This window comes from Acanthopagrus latus, chromosome 5 (genome assembly GCF_904848185.1).
Source record: "Acanthopagrus latus isolate v.2019 chromosome 5, fAcaLat1.1, whole genome shotgun sequence".
Lineage (NCBI taxonomy): Eukaryota > Metazoa > Chordata > Actinopteri > Spariformes > Sparidae > Acanthopagrus > Acanthopagrus latus.
This window is the reverse complement of record NC_051043.1, coordinates 21,317,512-21,337,016: the sequence shown is the minus strand read 5'-3', so window position 1 is coordinate 21,337,016 and position 19,505 is coordinate 21,317,512. Positions and strand designations below refer to the sequence as shown.

General features: G+C 39.4%; 2 protein-coding genes across 4 annotated transcripts; both read left to right on the top strand.

Annotated features, from left to right (window-relative positions):
• Positions 1-1,743: 1,743 nt before the first annotated feature.
• rassf2a (Ras association domain family member 2a) lies at positions 1,744-15,545 on the top strand. 3 transcript variants are annotated; one of them, XM_037098906.1, is made up of 10 exons: positions 1,744-2,029; positions 7,319-7,392; positions 9,297-9,372; positions 9,607-9,758; positions 10,745-10,860; positions 11,665-11,810; positions 12,065-12,218; positions 12,368-12,489; positions 12,671-12,768; positions 12,866-15,545. In XM_037098906.1, exons 2-10 carry the CDS (start codon positions 7,340-7,342, stop codon positions 12,933-12,935), a joined length of 987 nt encoding a protein of 328 aa, XP_036954801.1. In that variant the 5' UTR covers positions 1,744-2,029; positions 7,319-7,339; the 3' UTR covers positions 12,936-15,545. The 3 variants fall into 3 exon arrangements, with proteins under 3 accessions (XP_036954801.1, XP_036954799.1, XP_036954800.1); XM_037098904.1 differs by having other exon boundaries at positions 1,745-1,967; XM_037098905.1 differs by lacking the exon at positions 1,744-2,029 and adding an exon at positions 5,745-6,009.
• Positions 15,546-15,738: 193 nt separating this feature from the next.
• LOC119019841 (acanthoscurrin-1-like) lies at positions 15,739-19,101 on the top strand. The gene is made up of 2 exons (XM_037098753.1): positions 15,739-15,946; positions 17,932-19,101. Exon 2 carries the CDS (start codon positions 17,940-17,942, stop codon positions 18,480-18,482), a length of 543 nt encoding a protein of 180 aa, XP_036954648.1. The 5' UTR covers positions 15,739-15,946; positions 17,932-17,939; the 3' UTR covers positions 18,483-19,101.
• Positions 19,102-19,505: the final 404 nt, after the last annotated feature.

The following is a 19,505-nucleotide window of genomic DNA, read 5'->3' as shown; positions in this document are numbered from 1 at the left end:
TTTGTCTTTATTGGTCATAACTGTGGTTGTGACAATAAAAATGAAATATGTAGTCGGTCAGCGCTGATTTGACTGACACAAAAATAATGGGTTGCCCAGATATTGATGTTGACCCACAGAATTATCTAAACACTGCAACATGGTCCGATTTGATCACTGCTTTGAAAATACAGGAGGCCTGTGTAACCATGTTAGAAGGATATTCATGATCAAAAGATCTTACATTTCTAATCAGGTCACAGAACACATTGTATCACTTTTCAAGGACATGAGACGGGCATGTTGTTGTCTGGAGAACCCTCTCCACTATCTTAGAGTACAGGTGGGCAGATGTAACCAAACCAATATTTTTAGATAAATTATGAGTATGTGTAGGTTTTTTCAACCCTGACATCAAAGCCAAGGAGGTACACTAATATAGAAGAACTGCTGTAACCTAAAGTTATGGGTTAAAATTAAGACAACAAACCCTGTGATGTGGCAGCCAGGTTCCACTTTCTTACATGGTCCCAACTGATTTATGGTCATATATAATTAATATTTTTGTTTGGGAATATGCACTGCCAAGTAGGGTCCATGTGAAATGTTTAACTTCAACTGATCTTCCACACAATGCACAGAAGTTAGTTGGGGATATTAGGGGCCCTGTGGCTCATCTTTGCCAGTCTGCACTACTTCTACAAACTACACCGTAAAACACTGTTTTCATCAACTGTATAGTGAATACTTAAACTTCCATTCGTTAAATGCTGCAAGGTTTCTGCTAAATAATGATATTTTTAGTGTTAAAATTGTTCACCCAAAAATTGAATTTCAGTCATTTATCCATGTTTTGATATACTCACCCCATGCTGAAGGAACGCTAGTTGAAGTTTTGTAGCCCACATATCATTTCTGGGAGTGAGTAGATAATGATCTGAATTTCTCATTTTTTTGTGAACTTTTCTTTATTTATTCAGCCTGGCTATATTTAAACAAGAAGTGAAAATGGCCCATCACATCTCCCACCTGATGCCCTCAAATTACTTGTTTATCCAAACAAATGATAAAATATTAACTTTACCATCATATATGAGCAGCTGATCTTCAAATTTGAAAAGTAACAGCAGATAGGCAATTTTTGCTTTAAATAACAGTGAATCGTTCACTAAATAGAGTAATTTTCCTTGGACCACTGAACTTGCAGCTCTATTAAGTATGCCCATATGCCTCAACCCTCGTTTGCCTCTCCGTTATTTGAAAACAACCCAATTACTGCAGCAAAATTTAAACATCTTGCTTATCACTTTTATCTCACCACAGGGATCACATTAGCGTCAGAAAAAGAAAAAAAAATACAGAGTAGCAAGTTTACACTAACCTGCCAAAATAATGTTTTTTTAATTCAAACTGATCAAATAAATTTGAATTTTCGGCCATAATTATGATCCAATAATTTTAATTTTAGCCCATAATTAGGCCCACGATCACCCGTTTTGTGCTGATTTGGCCGAGTTTGACACGGGACGTTTAAAAGTCAAATGTAGGCCACTTTTTGTTCTGATTCAAGACCTCAAACTAAACGTGGGTCCCCGGTGAATAGTGATGACCTGGGGCTTCACGGTGTGCGCATGTTCGGCTCTGCCATTGTTTTCGTGTTTTCATTCATCTCCTGCACGCAGCGCGAACAAAGGGGCGTCGGGGTCGCCGTCTGATTGGCTCCCGGCCGGGCCCCCCCCCACCCCCCGACGCTGCTGTGCCGCGAGCTCCGCCACAACAGATGGATCGCTCGCGCTCTCCTCCTCCCTCCACCACCACCACCACCACCGCCTCCTGGATGCACGAGCCCCAGTGATTGTTCCAACTGCAGGAGAGCGAGCGAGTTGACCGAGGAGTTTTAAACCCTTTTTTGAACGGAAAGTCGAGCCGCCGTTGACGGGAGGAGAAGGAGAACGAGGAGGACCGGAGAGCTTGCGTCCCCGGGTTTGGTGAGCCGAAATAGGAGCTCCAAAAGTGGGCAGGAATCAGACAGAGGCGTCCATGTAGCTAAGTAGGCTGATCATGATGCTGTCTGTGGGTTGATGTGGCGATATGGACTGGGTGTAGTTGGATGATGCGTGATATGTTCGTACAAATGCATGACTTGGAAATGTTTTGACAGCATAGCAATTGAAACGGCAACATTTATAGCGTTTAAAAAAAATTATAAAATCACAGGCGACACTCATGCTGTCAAATAATCTCGAATATCTGGCATGTGTGTCGTATTTAATTCACATGCAGTGATAATGGGTATATGCTCCATGATGGTCCAGCCTAAATCCAGAGCAGACATTCCCTCTGTTACATTTGGTCTCTACCAGGGAGTGTGCATAGCTGTGTATTAGTAAAACAGATTACATAACAAGCGAAAGATAGTTAAGATTCCTCTCAGCACACATAAGCCTGGCTAGACAGAGGCAGTGCTTCGGGACAGAGAGCCTGTGTCAAAGAAGTGGTATAGTTTTAGCATGTAATGCACACTTCAGTGTGGTTAGCTAGAAGTACTGCTGTTTATAGCCTAATGAGGCTTATAATGTTTTCATTTAGCAGAGCAGTTTATGATATTCAGTCTATAAACACATTCTAACCCTACCCTAACCCTAACCCCACAATCTAAGAGCAGGGCATGCCTCCAAAGTGACTAAGTAAAATTGAATTAAGTTTAATGCAACCCCCCTAAGTCATAAACAGGCCATTAAAGGAAGGATTCTTTACAGGGATGTTGTCCTAGATCGCATTAAAGAAAAAATTCACCCCAAAAAATGAGAATCCACTCACTATGTTAGCCCAGTGCTGATGGAAAGTCAGGTGAAGGTTAGTGGTCCACAACACACAAGCAACTGAAGTAGTTTGGGACTTGTTCGAAAATGTTTATTAAAAAAAATCAACATATAAGACTCCATTAAGATTGTCTAGTATAATCCAAGTTTCCGGAAGCCACAAGATCCCAAATGCATTTTAACATGCACCCACTTCAGACGCAGTGTTTCACTTTTAGCTCAGCAGCTACAGGGAGATTTCTGCATAAAAGGGTTTTTAAAAAAAACATCTTTTAAAATCTTTTGTATCTGAGCATCCAGAGCCTTGGATAACACCAGACAAGCTGTATTTTTGGTGTTTTTTTAAATTTTGAAACTAGTACCCATCTACGTACTTACTTAGAAGAATGCAGCAACAATTTTTTGGGACTATAAGACTTTGCCTGACTTTGCATCGACATGAGGGTGAGTGGATGATGACTCAATTTTAATTTCTGGGTGACCTTACCCTTTAATTTTAAGGGAGGTGGACCTGATAAACTAGCAATGGAGCGTACGCCTCATCTATAATAAAGTCTGCAGTCAACTAACGATTATTCCTCTTACCAGTTATTTTCTCAGTTAACCACTGGGTCAGTAACAGTTCCTGGAGCTCTTGGTGACATCCAAAAATGTCCTCAAACTTTTCAGGTTGCCACCATAGAAGAAAACCAGAAAACATTCATATTTATAACTGAGTGCTGCTATTGCATGAAAATGACTTGAATGATTAACTGAATGACAAAGTATTTGCAGATAAATGAATTTCAGATCAACTAATCTTTTCAGCTCTGCAGTCGTCAAAGGAACAAGGATAGTTTCAACTTCATCAGAAGAATCTGGGAGGCATATGTAGTTTGAAATCGAGCCTTGCAACGTTTTTTGATAACCCCAGTAGGCCTAACATGGAGCAAAAGAGACGAACACACTATTTTTGGCTCCGTGTTGTGGGCTAGTTGCTGGAGCTCAGATGTTTTTGGTGTTGCTATGACAGTGGTGACAATAGTGAGGCAGAGCATTAGTAATGTGGAGGCTGAAGGGAGGGGTGGTGGTAAGTTCGAAAGCGAGCAAGCGGACGTTTGGACCCATTCAACGTCCATTTCAGCCGAAGACTTTGACAGAGGAGGTCCAGATGCAATTGGGTAAATGGGGCAGAAAAACAAGCGTGCATGTGTGTGTCAATGATAGAGAGAGAGTGGGGGTAGTAAAGTCAGGAAGTTGTGGTCATGAGTTTTAATAGCATAGTCCATCGCTCGAGTCTTTCACAAGGGAACATTGGGGAGACGGATGAGAAAGCTGAATGGGAAAAACAGGCAGACAGCAGCGAAGAAAAGATTTTCCTAATCAGAAAAATTGGACAGATGCTGATAGATTGAGCTACAGCGGTGTGATACAACTGAGCAGATGACCTAGGATTGGCTGATGCTGTAATGAGGCAGACGGGAATTCAGAGAGTCGATACAGTCTGCATTTTGACTGGGTCAGCTGTGGGTCAGTCTGGCTGCATTTATATCCTGCTGTTGGCTTCTAAACAAAAATGTAGATGGCTTTCTGCAGCCCAAGATAAGCTTTAACTTTATTCCTCCTGATGGAAATTGTGCAGCAGTTTCAGTACAAAATAGGAAATATAAAATGTGCATTAATGTCATACAGATCATGTCACAGAGACCAGGTCCTCTGGTTATAACATGCATGCATCTGTCACTGATACTTAACTGTGTTGATTTAACATACTACAAAGTGGTTTACTGGTTGTGAAACTGTCTCAATTGAATGCTGTCCTACATTAGCAAACTGTCAGCAAAAAGAGTGTGTATTTCTGTATAATTAAAATATTCCAGTAGTTTGGATTCTGACTTATCTGGGTGGGATAAATCATACCATTAAAACTTAATCATGGCAAAGTGCTGAGGAGGAATTGATGAGTCTCACTGAGGAGAGAGCTTGCTCTGTAGTCTGGTGGTCCAGCACAAAAAATAAGTTTTCTTTGTTTCACAGTTGTCATCTTTAGTCCTCAGAGGCTGTTAGAATCAACTGATAAACAAGTTCCTTGTAGTAGCTTTAAATGTGAAGTTGCATATAGGCTGACCAGTACTGGATTTCAGAGGCCCATATTAGGGAGTAAATAAATTCTGATATCAGTATATCGACTGTGGCCCCATACTCACAAAAAGACAGCAAGTCTTTTCCAAAAACTTTGTGCCAACAGCAATAACTTAACAGGGCACACATTTATCACAAGAGTCAGTGATGCTCCCGCAGCAGCTTCAAAGGTTAAATGTCTGATTCAATCTTTATTTCAGGAGGTAACATCGGAGAGTAATCAATTTTGTTATCAGATGGCAATTTAGAGACTTAAAGTTCATGTTGGTCATGTGACTTGCCAGACAATTACAACATTGTCTTGCTCTGACAGCCAGCTGCATGTCTGTCTCAGGCTGCTGGCATCACCCCATAATGAGTCCATGAGCACAACCGCCCTTGACCAAGACTGCGCTACAAAAGCCTAATGATTTCCTTTGTGTAGGTGAATGATTAGCTTTAGAGCGCTTGACATGGCTAATATAGGTGCTGAAATATTGATAGACCTTGGCAGGGGGCTAGGCTGATTGGTGTTTAATATTTAATTTGTGCACAATAACGGAACACATTTTATTTCAGAGATTGACAGCCTCGGGTTGTTTATCTGCATTGTGTGCTTAAAGCTGCTACATTACTCCGCTTGTCAAGTATAGATAACTTTGTTTACAAAATGTTTAGATATATGTCTAAACTGAGTGTTTGGATCAGGGAAGAGGATGAAACAGAAGGCAGTTTATGTGTTGGTCTTATCACTGAGTCAACCTGTGCTCTCTGTTTGGGTGTGCATGATAATTCATCTGTGCCTTTTGAATTGAGGAAGTTTTAGGCTGTGTAAAGGCTAGTGTCAGTTTCCTGTGTGACTGAGTGAGTAAAGGAGGAAGTGATTTAACGGAAGGGGAGCACTTCCTTTAAACGCCCCCACTCTTCCTCGTGTGTTCGCTGTCACACTCACTAGAAAAGACCCCAAAGAAGCTGACACCTGAGTTCTAAAACTGCGGATACCTGAGGACAGATACGGTCTACCTTCCTAACTTTTCGCTCTCTCTCTCTTCCCATCTGCAACATCGTCTTTCTGGTGACTCAACAACATCAACCAGTCTTCACCACAGTAAGATCACTAATTGGCATTGGTTCCTTAATGCTATATCATTATACGTGTACTCAAGTTTCCAAAGTCTGCTAATTTATTTTAAATTCCACTTAAAAATGACTGGAAACCAGTAGTTCTCTTGAAGTGGGGAAACAAATATATTTGTTTTTTCTTCCTTCTGGATTCCCATACCTAACCTTGAACAAAAAGAAAATATGTCATGCTGCGTGAAAATTTAGTAGTATTCACCGTTGTGGGGCCGTGACTGTTTACAAAATGTATGGCAATCCATTATCAGTGGTTCAATCTGGACTAAAGAGATGGACAGACCGACTTTGCCACCCATAGAGCCACACCACAAGTGTAGCTAAAAATCTGAAAACACAAAGCCTAAATTTTAAAAATTCAAGCTAAAGTTCACACATTGGTAATGTCCTTTTTAAACAATATTTGTTTGTGTCTCAAGGCATGAAATGCAGAGAAAGCGAGAAAACAAGATTAATTCCAGTCACCCAGGGAGTAAAATGTCCATGTTAAGAGAGTTTGAGATGACTCCTCTTGGATGACTTGTGAAATGTCTTCACCTTTAAGCCCAGTGGATTTCTTTTTAGGGACAGAGAAATTGCATGTATTGTGTCTACAGACACAAATATGGTACATAAATGCACATAATAAGTACTGCCAGTAGCTTGCTCAGAGATAAATGTTTAAACAGCTGACATGATTTGGCTCTGCGGGTGGCCCATGTGCAGCGCACCTGTTCATCTCCTTCCGGAGGCTTCTGTCGTTCCCCTGCTGCAGACACACAAAGACTAACAAACATGCTCATTCAGCAAAGAGGGAAGCAGAAATCTATGAGTTGATGGCGGAGAGCCATTTGAAACAGCTGTACATGTTCGTACGTGTGTGTGCTTTTGAGTGTTTATGTGTCAGAGAGAGGCAAAGACATGAGGAGAGAATTATTGTAGTGACAGTGAAAAAAAGCTATAGGGAAGATGAGGAAAAGAATGTGGAGAGCAGCTGTTTTCACTCCATCACGTACCAAAGGCTTTGGTTGTGTAATGAGACTTACTGTAGCAGTGTTTTAACAGTCAGCTATGATTTGATCTGTCTCTTTAAGGAAATACATTGACAGGAAAGTAGATATGATCTTCTGTTATTGTTTGCTGTCTGAAGCTTAACCTCCTCCTCCTCTTCCTGCAATCACTTTCCTCGTCCCCAGGCTGCCTTCTTTCGTGTCTGTAGCTCGCTGCCGGTCATGAGGAGTCATGAGACTGAATCAGATGCATAAAAATGATTAACTCTCTGTTACTTCTTTGTCTCTCAGCTCCTCTCATGCTGACTGAGAATGGATAACGCACAGTGTGGGGTTCAGATCGGAGAGAACAAGTTCATCAGCAAGTAAGGATTAAATGCCACGCTTGTCTCTACATGGACACATATACACAAACTCCTGTATATCCATATGAAATAGTTGATCGTGTTTTAGTAAGATTTTGAACACTGACTTGTGAAATAAAATATATTTATGCCTTTTTACCCTTTGGCATGACTTTGGTCTAACTAACAATGCGAAAAATGGGGATTCTTTAGGTTTCAGACATTTTCACAGTATTTTAGTGATGTCACGATATGCCAATATTGATGATAACCCTCTTATTTGATAAATGAATATGGATACAGTGTTACGCACATATGATAATAGTGTGTAAATAATCCAGTGCCTTTAAATCATTTCAGTTTTTTTTCCATTCTTACTTTGTCACACTAAGTGGTGGTAATGCACCTTAATGCTAGTTGCTACCCACCATAAAAAGGAGGATAAAGAAGACATGCAGTATTTAGCTAGCTACTATCACTGTGTGCAGCTGCTATTGCTTCAAAAAATCATGTCGGAGGAGATGACGGATAAGAGAAAGTCAGTCTACCTTTAGTACAGGTGGATATCACAATAATAATGTTATGGTGAATTATTTTGGCCACGTTAAATGTGTAGTAAAAAATCTGAAATTGGGACGGCTCTTAAATATTTATTTGATTTATAAAGAAAACCTCCCCTTCCAAAACCCCTCTAACAATTGAAATGAAAGAAACCTCAGCAAGAGAAACAATGGAAGGATCCCTCTCCCAGGACAAACGAACAGGCTGTAGATGCTGTGTGCACAGAGTACACTAACATACTAAAAATTACAGTGTGGATAATCAGGATGACAAAATTATAGATAAACATTACAGTATGAAGAATGGATTTGGGATCTTGTTAAAATAACCTCAGCTTGCCACCTCCTCTCAACCCATGAGACCTGGAGAGAGGACAGGCTACACAAACTAATGAGCGCCAAAGCTCAAACACAGTATTTAAACAGAGAGGAGAAAAGAAATCAACAGAGAGAAAGAGAGAGAGAGAGACGAGGACACCATGTAAACTTTTAATTAACAATTTATCACCTTCAAACAGCCAGAAACATCAGGATTCTTTAAGTGTTTGATTACAAAAAAGCTCCTCAGGAATGCCGTTTTACCAGCCTACATCAGTTTACAGGGAGAGGGTACCAGTTTGTGATTGAGCCTATAAGGACCTTCTCATATAGGTGTTAGACTGATTTCCTACCATAATTGCCATTAATACAGCATAAAAAATCGACTTGTAGTGGCATAAGATTTGCTAGTTTTATGTTATGTAACATATGTGGCGTAAAAATGCATAAAAATCATGGTTTCTGTTATTTTTTTGGTTGAGAGAAGGGCTGTTGTGGAAACACATGTATTGGTGTGTTCAGTTGCTTGTTGTTTGCTCCAGCATTCAAAATGTATGAGTTGGCTGCCAGGAAAAAGTGGCGCATTCTCAAGCTTGACACAGAGCACCAACAAGAGGCAAACAAGAGTTGAAATGCACTTACTTTTGTCAGTTTGGACAAAAGGATCTAAAAGATAAATGCAATGGGGTGTCATGATTGTTCTATAATTTCTGTTGTCCAATGTAACAATTTCAAATAAGCTGGAATTAAAATCTAACAACATTAGATAGTGTTGCTTTCCTCTCAAGAGTTTGGTGTCGTTTCGCTGTATGCACAAAAACATAATCAAATTCAGATTTAGATCACCATGAAAATGTTTTATTTATACAAGAATTATTTTTATTCGACCTATTTTACAGTCAATGTTGTGACATTGTTACTGTGATGATTGATTAATTCTATTATGATTATTATAGCCTTTATTTTTATGTTTTCGAAAGAGAGACCTGAGTAAAAACATCAGCGGGTTGCTCCTTTTAAACAGAATTACCTCATCTCTGTCTCCAGGGTAACAGTCCTCTCACATCTCAAGACGTACAACCTCTACTATGAAGGACAGAATCTGCAGCTCAGACACAGAGAAGTGGGTATTTATGTATATGTGTGTGTTTAAACTTTTTTAATGTTTTATCCCCCTTTCCAACTAAGACAACGGAATGCCTCCCCTAACACTGTCTGTCTTCCTGTCGCCCTTTTTGCTTTTTCTCTCAGTCATTTGCAATCCAATATACCCTTCCCATTATACTGTGTATCCCAAAGGGGTAATTACTGTCCAGTGTGTGTATTTATGTGTGTATGCGTGCATCCCGTCCAACAGGAAGAGGGGGAGTTGATCTTTGAGGGCTTGCTCAATATATTCTGGGGCCTGCGGCGACCAATCAGGCTTCAGATGCAGGATGACCATGAGCGAATCCGACCACCCCCCTCCTCCACGTCCTGGCACTCAGGTTGCAATCTGGACAGTCAAGGGTAAGAGGTCCAGACAGATAAAGTTACACCTCGCTGACCGGAAATGGTGATACACATTAGGTCACCGGGGGCAGATATAGATTATGTTTAATTTGTCTGATGGACAGTGGAATTAAATTTGTGTCATCACTTTTTGTGTATGTATGGTAGCAATTTCATGCAACAAATACATGACTGATTACTACAGTTTGTTAAATCCTTAGATGAACCACCAGTGTGCAATGGCACAAAGGTAAAAGGGAAGCTTTGTACCCACACCTCTGGCTCAGTTATGGATTTTGCCCACAGCAACATCAATTTGTGTCAATAGGCTCGAAGCCCCATTTTCAGCTCTGTAATCCCAATCATAAGGAGAGGTTATTCTTGTTCCTGTGATAATCACGCAGGCACGCAGCTGGATGTTTCATGGACAAAATTACTTTGAAGTAACTAAATTGTCTTTACAACCACAGCTGTACAGTTTCTTTTATTCGGTCAGATGCCAGTGCCAAGTTTTTAAAACAACTCCAAGAAACGTTTCTGAAACTGAGTGCTCCGAAGAGGCCGAGCAATCCACACTGATATTGCTGGTACATCAGTCAAAAAATACATAAATATATCCAAGGAAATACTCTCACAAATCATGACGGCATATCTGAAGCACATAAACACTACATCAACAAAGAGGAACAGCTGTCACAAGTTGAAACTAACCAACAGGGATGTGACGTACCTTACATGTGTGGTGCAAAAGTGGCTTACCAAATACAGCTACTTGGTTTGAATTCTAAAAGTTAGACTCACTTCTGTGTCAGTGTTTGCAGTGATGATGTTGTTATTCCAAAGTCATTGTTCTTCACTGTTCTATACTGTGAACCCCCTCACTTTTGTGTAATTCTTCTGTAGCCAGTAGATGTAATAACAGTTTATATCTGCACAACATTCCTGGCTGTATCTTCTTCACCTCTTACTCCTTCACTCACTCTCACTCTGTTTCCTTTTTGAAGTTCCCCCAACAGCACAGATGGTCAACAGGCGACACAGCAGAGCCCGCCCTCAGTGGAAGTGACGCCACCTGACAGCCAACCAGAGGACAACGGTGTGATGGAAGAACAGGCAGAAGGTGAGTGGCATTACTAAATGAAGGTGTGTCATTTGTTTTGTGTTGTGTTATCAGTTGCCAAGACAAAAAAAGAAACATTACATCAAGTCATTAAGTTCAAATTAACTTGGCTCTAAAAACACAGTGAACCAAATCTCTAATTAACTCTCAGCTGCTTTATATAAGTATACTGTCACTGCTGGGTGGAAACCACTTGTCTCCAAAATGGCAGTTTGTCGTGAGGAAGGAATTAAAGCTTTATTCTTAGTTTGTCCAGTTTGTTTAAGAGATTGTTCAGCCCTTGGAGGGATATACTGACTAATTCCAGTTTGATTTGAAATGAAAACATGAAACTTTGGGATGACGAGGGTTGTCATGACAGTGGTGATATTAGATAGAAAAAAAGTGAGCTACACTTCTGTCTCTCATCTTTGTTTCATTCTGTCTTTGCCTGAACAATCTAAATACTACACTGCAAAACAAACGAAAATTGTGTAATAGGTCTCATTTATCCCACTGAAATATTACATTTCTAAGTTACTGTGTCTGATTAAGTGGATGACATATTTTTGACTAAAATTAGACAAATAGACTTCTTTTTTTTGTTTCCAGTTCTGAACAGCTGATAATTGCTTTCATGATGTCAGTGTGTTTAAGTTCAGTGTTACGATCACTGTTTTTTTAAAGTTTGGTCTCACAAGCACAGAAATATGCTCTCGGAAATAATCAGTATTGTAAGTACTTATTTGAAAGATTAGTCAACTTTTCTTTTCATCGTAATAAATAATAATTGATAATCAGTTGTTATGATTGTTGATTGGACAGAAGAGGACAATGAGAGCTCCACTCAGCTCCTCAGGACGAAGAGTGATGCAGGGGTCTTGAGACGGGGCCAGCGACGGTCACCGAGCGACCAGAGGAAAATTCGACGTCATCGCTTCTCCATCAACGGACACTTCTACAACCACAAGGTGATTCCAGCCCCAAGTGTTTGTCAGCGGATGCCCCGAAAGTCTGAACACATAATGCAAATAAAATTCTCATCAGGCGATTAAAGTTAATTTAAGGATTTTTAATTTTTGATTTTAGCTAATTTGATGTTGATGGTTAAATAAATGTACAAATGATAAGGAAAACGGATTCATATATCTGCACAATATATGCAGAGAAAGTTACAGTGAATAAGAATCTGACTTCATGTATTATTGTGTTCTTTCTCTCTCAGACAGCAGTGTTTACTCCTGCTTATGGATCAGTGACTAATGTTCGGATTAACAGCTGCATGACAACACCTCAGGTGCTGCGAGTTCTCCTTAACAAGTTTAAAATTGAAAACAGCCCGGATGATTTTGCGATCTACCTTGTCCATGCAAGTGGAGGTGAGTGTGAATTATTCCATTTATTTGTTGTTTGTCCAGAGACAGAATTTGTGCTTAATGAGGAAAACATTACGATGGTATTATAAACTGTATGTACAGTAAATGCTATGTTTGTCGTGTTAATTAATACCTTTGTGGATGTGTTTCAGAGCGTGTGAAACTGAAGCGTAGTGACTATCCTCTGGTGCTGAGAGTGATGCAGGGTCCATGCGAACAGGTCTGCAAGGTTTTCCTCATGGAAGAAGACCTTGGAGAAGAAGTCACATATGATGTAAATCATAATCATATTTTTTCTTTAAAGAAGTTTGTGATACACACAGATGCATCTCCCAACAATAAATTAATATTTCTAACTTAAGTGTGTGACTGTGTGAAGCCATAAAGTCCTTGACCTTTACCTCACATTAGTCTGTTTTGTGCCTCATCACAGCATTTCTCTTTCTGTCCACTAGGTGGCGCAGTATATCAAGTTTGAAATGCCTGTCCTGAGGAGTTTTATTACCAAACTGAAGGAGGAGGAGGACAGAGAAGTGCAGAAACTCAGGAGAAGGTACAAGACAACAACTTCCGTTGCAAAGTCTTGTAATTATTATCAAATGTATGTTTCCTGACATTCACATATATTCTTTGTCTGTTTGTTCTTGAAGGTATACTTACCTGCGGTGTATAATTGAGAAGCAGCTCAACTGTCTTCCAGAGGGTGCGACATGTATGTGATGTGCCCATTGAACAGTCAAAACATCACCCAGTGTACCACATCCTCCATCCAGCTGTGACCAACAGAGAGACCAAGAATCAGCTGACATGTGTATGTTTCAGCGTTCATCCTGCTTATCAAATCATCCATTTAGCACAGACAGAAGTTAAACATGCTCGACTGTGTGCATGTTAAGTGTGACCATCTCAGCTGTAGGCTTTAGATTCATGTCGGCTACCAAAGCCTGGTTATGAGTCACAAACACTTTATATTTCCCTGTTTCTCTCTTCAGCCAAGTCACCAGAATGAAATGTCGGCATTGTATGCTTCCGCAAACCACACCTACACTGAATTTGTATCTTTCATACATATCCTATCCACATTTGTATAAAACGTGCCAAGAGACCACTGTATCAACAAAACCAGGCATTTTAAGGTAAAGCACAATCTTATCCTAACCCTGACCAAGTGGTTTTAGTTCCTGTACCTAATCAGACTTTATCCATAGCATTGTCACAACATGAAGATGAAAATCGAAAAGTTAGGTGGATATGATAGGTATTAAATGTACATAACAGAAACAAAAGAAAGTCATTAAAAGTAGTTCCAGTAATGCCAACATTTATTCTGGTGATTGGGTTCTTTTCTTCGTCATCACATGGAAACGCACAGAAAGACATTCCTCTACTGAGCAATTTCATCCTTTTAACAGTGCAGTACTTTGCAGAATGAGCCTAAAATGAGACGTCCTATGTTCTGTCTACTCCTTGGATTGCAAGCTGATACCCAAAATCAATTTAAAGCACAAACATCATATATTATGGTCTTAGTCAAGTGCCTGTTAAAGGATTTCTCCAAGCACAAAAACACAGAGGACAAACTGAACCACAACAGACCACAATGTTTCAGTCAATGTGAAAACGACCAGACCACAAAGGAACAGTCCCACATCGCACTGTGTGCCTTTATGTTCCTCACTGGTACCCTATGGAGTTTTGATCACTAATACTGCTATCAAACAGTGTTTTCACTAATGGGTCGCCATATTTGTTTGTTCTGAAACATGCGCACAACCACACAAGTTGCGGTAACTTACCAAGATATGCAGCAAGGCAGGGAAGAACATTGCTAACAAGTAGAAATGAAAGTGAACAATGCAGTTTTTCGAAATTATCAAAAAATATGCTTTACATTTGTTTTGTAAGGAATCAAACTGAACCTTGGTTTGTTTACTAGAAAAATCCACAGGGCACCATTAAATAATTTGATTGACCCTCTCCAAGTCATCGCAGCTGAGAAGTTCACCGCAGGGATTATTAAGGGCCTATGAACAGATAATCTGTTTATGTCATGACCGTAAATCTGTTGGTGGTCTGATTGGGACAAGCTTCTCCTTAGACTCATTCAGATTGAATGTTACAGATATTTTATGATTGAGCTTCTGGGAATAGTTTGACATTTTGAGAAAAACCCCACTCAGTTAGATGTTATCTGTTTGTTAACTATGTGACTCTATTGCCAGCAGCTGGTTAGCTTAGCGCAGCACAAAGACAGGTGGAAACTGCTAGATTCTGTCAAGGGGTAACAAGATTCACCTACCAGCACTGGTCAAGCCCAGTAATTAGCATTTTGTATTTAATTTGTTTGAATCAAACACTAAATAAGTTGAGACAAGGTTTGGCACACAACCCATCATAAAACAGTGATTAGTCATTTTTATGCTTTTATGGTTTTTGTACAGATTAAACAGGAAAAAACACAGTAATTAGTGAGCTTTAGTGCTTGTAGGTGGATTTTGTTTTCTTGTTAAGGTGTTTCTCCCTGTATCCAGTCTTTATGCTAAATTAAGATAACCAGCTGTTAGCTTTAGCTTTATATCTGCCAGTTGTGAAGAGGGCTACTGATATTCTGATCAAACTCTCTGCAACAATTAAACAATAACAAAATAAGAACAATGCTTTTATCCCCCAAAAGTCAAACTATTCCTTTTTAAAGAACAAAAAAAATCCAGCGTGAAAAAAAAACGTAGCATTTTTCAGCCCCATTTCTTTCCTGGTCGATTGTCCTCTCTTTGCATCACTGCCTTATGTAAAATGGCAAAAAGATGTCATGTTAATGTTTTAAAAGCACAGGAATATTTCAGCGTATTTCTCCACACAATGACTTCCGGATTGATTATATATTTGACTGACTGTACAAAAACACAAAAATGATTTTACGTGCAACAGTTTACGACGCAAGAAGCACAACAGACGACTGTGAATCACGCCGATGATCTTTGATGGTAGAATGTTGTAAATGTTTGAATGAGAATTTAAAGGCAACACAGTTTTGCCCCCACATGTACAGCGCTCCGCATACGTCTGCTTTTGTCCGTGTGTGTTCAATATCTCTAACATTGTTGAAAAGGTCATCAAGTGAGTGTGTATGATCCAGAGTGTGCATGTTGTATTTTTAGTGTCTCTTAAGACTTGCCTGCTTTTGTATCGTGTCTTTTACAAAAAAATAATGAAGAACATTTAGTCTTTAAGATGTTAAGAACTCATGCCACTTCTTGGGAAATGTAGAGTTTTTTTCTTACAATGATTGTTATTTAATAATAAAAAAAAACAAGTTATGTTGAGAAAAGACTATCATTCGTCTGTAATCTCCAAATGTCTTGTTCAGGTAATTGGGTGGAACAGTCATATGTTACATAAAGATGTTTAAATCTTGTTGTATAATTTAACAGATAGACCATCAGTCATAGATGAAGCTTCTGGAGAGCTTGTTACGTGTTCTGGTTCATTCACATATGTACGCCCACACACACACACACACACAGGTATTTAAGTAGGATGTTGGTGGCGACTTACTGTACCCTCAGCCAATGAGCAGGTATGAGAGTGATCCACTCCACCTGATTAAGGGTGTCTGGAGGATAACAGGCTGGCCTTGAAACATACTTCTTACTGTCAGAAGAGTCTGAGCTGCACACACACACTTTCTTGTTTGAGGAACATCTGAACCACTGCAAACAACCTCTCAACAGGTGAGATCTTTTTATTCTCATAGGATTTTTACTTTTAAGTAGTAGTGGCGAGTTCAAACGACATTCCTCATTATTTTGTATGTGATGTTATTTATATTTTCATTATCATCATCATCATCGCTAAGAATAATGAAATGAGAAGCAAATCACAGTGCTCCAGATTGCATCAGATTCACTAAGGAAGGTTTTTTTTTATGTTCCTTTGTGACTCCAGGTTTCTGTAGCTATAATCTGAGAGTCACTGGATTATTCTCAGACTATCTGACCCAGTGTAATAATAGCTCAACTCATCCCTAAAAGGACACAGATTAGACTGAGCACAGTTTGTTGACATCAGAGAAAATGATGTCATGCTGTCACTGGGCATCATGATACTCTGTTACATGTAAGAGTCCTGCCTGCAAAGTTTAGAAGTAGTCACATCAAAATATACTTTTATTGTACTAATATCAATGTAGTAATAATCAAGTGATACTTTAGAGTTGTAGTTTGTGAAAAAATCTGTGCCGGTGAATGATTAAAATAATATCAAAATTACAGGAACACATAAAACACAATAGACAAATAAAAAAGTAAAGTAAAAGTGAGATTAGGCTGATGTTAGTGCCAAACTGAACAACAGCGACAGCAAAATAACTGTTACTTGAAAATTAACCACATTTGATAATTTTTATCATTACTATGGTTAAATCTGTTTCCTTCTTTATAGTTATGTCTAACACCCATTGCTTTATGTAAATTATATCACCAATATATTCATATTATACTGTATATCATAGTACTATTTTCAATTGATATAATATCATAGTAATTCATTGTAATATCGTATTAATGTATTGTGAATATATGACACACCCTGTATATATCATGTAAAACTGTATATTTTAGTATGTTTATATTCATTATTATACTACGCTGCCAGGTATTGTAATGTAAATAATATCTATTTGACTTACCTCTTAGTCTCTGGTGATTGGTTATATACATATAACCATTATTTAACAAGGAAGTCATGTTGAGTTAAAATCTCTTTTTACAAGTTAGACCTTACTTAGACAGGGTCAAAAATAGCAGCATCGAGGACATGACAAGACAACAATAACAATAACATATCAAATCACAATATCAGCACGAGCAAAAGCACATCTCCTAATGTGTGTAGTCGTGGCAACAATGGAGTCTCATCTTGTGTGTAAGAAGCACTGAGAAAACATTATTATTTGATACTGTTGGTGCTGCGATCATTAATTTAACAGGTCTACAGATCTGGGGCCACATTAGTTAGAGATTATGAAGGCTGTCTGATCCCAGGTCAGCTGCAGTGTTAAGTTGTGACGGTGCTTGTGTAAGACGTGTTTCTCAAAGCTGGATTAAGAGCTGTGATCTGTCCTGCTCTTAATTTATCAGTGACGTAAAAAATAACACAGCGGGACTAAAGCTACCATGAGAACATCTCATCAGCCTGTTTATGAGCTATGTTTATCTTCAGGAACCATAAGTAGGCCTATGTGTATCTTTAAGTACTCACTCTGTGCACTGATAAGATAGCTTTTATTCCTCATTACTTCAATTTTAGTTTTATAAATACCTGATCAACTTCTAAAAATATGGTGCATTGTTATCAACTTTTAAAAATGTGAATAATTTGCTACACCTCAACCAGCCACACCACTCTGCTGCATACCTGTTAACACATCAATAATGAGGCAATAATGCAATTGATATTAATATTACACTAAATTCCAAATCAAAATTTAGCATGATAACTGTTACTCTTGATGATTATGCTTAAGTGGTATTGTAAATTCTGAAGCAGGACTTACTAGTTTACTCACTAGTATTTAAAAAGTATTTCCAGAATGGATTTTCTTAACATCTAATATACTTTTTATGATAAGATTTCATGTCTTTCTGTGTCCTACATTCAGTACTCCCCAGTTACAATTTCATGCCTCTTTTTAACATTCCTTTGTCTTATTTTTCAGGATAAGGAATGATGTTGGGCCTAAAGAAACTCCCACTCACAGTGACCCTCTGTCTGCTGCTGCTCGCCACACTGTTACCCAGCTCTGAGGCACGGCGTGGAGGTGGTGGCTTTGGCAGAGGTGGAGGAGGCTTCGGCCGGGGCGGAGGCCGAGGCTGGGGCGGCGGTGGAGGCCAGGTCTACAGACCCGTCCAAAGCAGTGGCCCCAGTGCAGGGAAGGTAGCTGGTGCTGCTGCAGCAGGCGCCATAGGAGGATCACTGATCGGTTCTGCCCTGAGCCGCCCTGGGTATGGTGGGGGATATGGAGGATACGGAGGATATGGAGGATTCGGAGGAGGATATGGAGGATACGGAGGGGGATATGGTGGATATGGAGGAGGGTATGGTTACCCACGTGGTGGCTACGGCCCCCGGCCAGGCTATGAGCCAGAGGGCTCTGGAGACATGGAGTACTACACTGGAGCATCAAGTGGCCCCATCTACAGCAGCATCATAGTTGTCATCGGCTCCCTGATGTCCCTGCTGATGGGCCACTGGGTGGCACTCATGTAGAGCTGGAGACAGGCGCAAGCTGGGACTGAAAAGAACCCACAACCTGTTAGAAAACAGAACCACTTTTGATTTGAAGTCAAAAGTAACCTAAGAAAAAATGATCCTCGAATAATGTAAAGCTGTTGCCAATTCATTTCCCCAACACTTCAGTGACCCTCCATGAGAGCAGGAAAAGGAATTTGACTAGTTTAACCTCCACAACTTTGTCAGTGTGACACCTTGCTTCAGAGTTGTGAGATAACTCCAGTCTATGATCAACTTAAACTGCACAGTTTTCCACACTCCCATATCTCCCTTCAGTTTATTTTTATACTTCGACTGTTGTGATGATTTAATGTTTTGGGGTTTTTTTGTTTTGTTTTGTTTTGTTTTGTTTTTTGCCAGGCAATCTGTGAAGATTAAGGAATAAAATAGATGTGTAGTCAGGTTAACTCTACCTCAAGAGGTCAAGTCAGCGCCAGAGTTTAAGAGCAGCTAAGGACTCCATACAATAATGCCATGTCTCAGTATATCTCAATATAAGTAGAGAGCTTTTTAATCCTGTTTCACATTCTGTCCGTGTTTCAAATGGTTAATTGTCATAACACTGCTTGTATATTTTGACCAGAAAGTACATTGTTTATGCCAATTTGTAGACGTTTATTGTAAAAAAGCTAAACGACTCTCCATGTTTTAAATTGTTGTACAAATAAATCAAAAGCCTTTAGAACAAATATTAGTGTCGCATTTTATTGTCCACATTTTTGTGAGAAAAGATAGGTGATAGCATGACTCTAAACATGCTATCACCTACATCATTCATTTTTACGTCATTCATGGATTAGAGGAGATAAGACTTTTAGGAAACTTGTAATAGTTTTGAGCCTTGATGTTCAGACTCGACAAGCTAAACAGCAGAAGTTAAGATTGTCAAGTTAAAGCTCTCTGGGGACCATGAATGTAGTCCATTCAATAGTTGCTGAGATATTTTAGTCTTCAGAGCTATTTGAACTTTTAAGGCCACAACTTGATGAGAACCAAGCA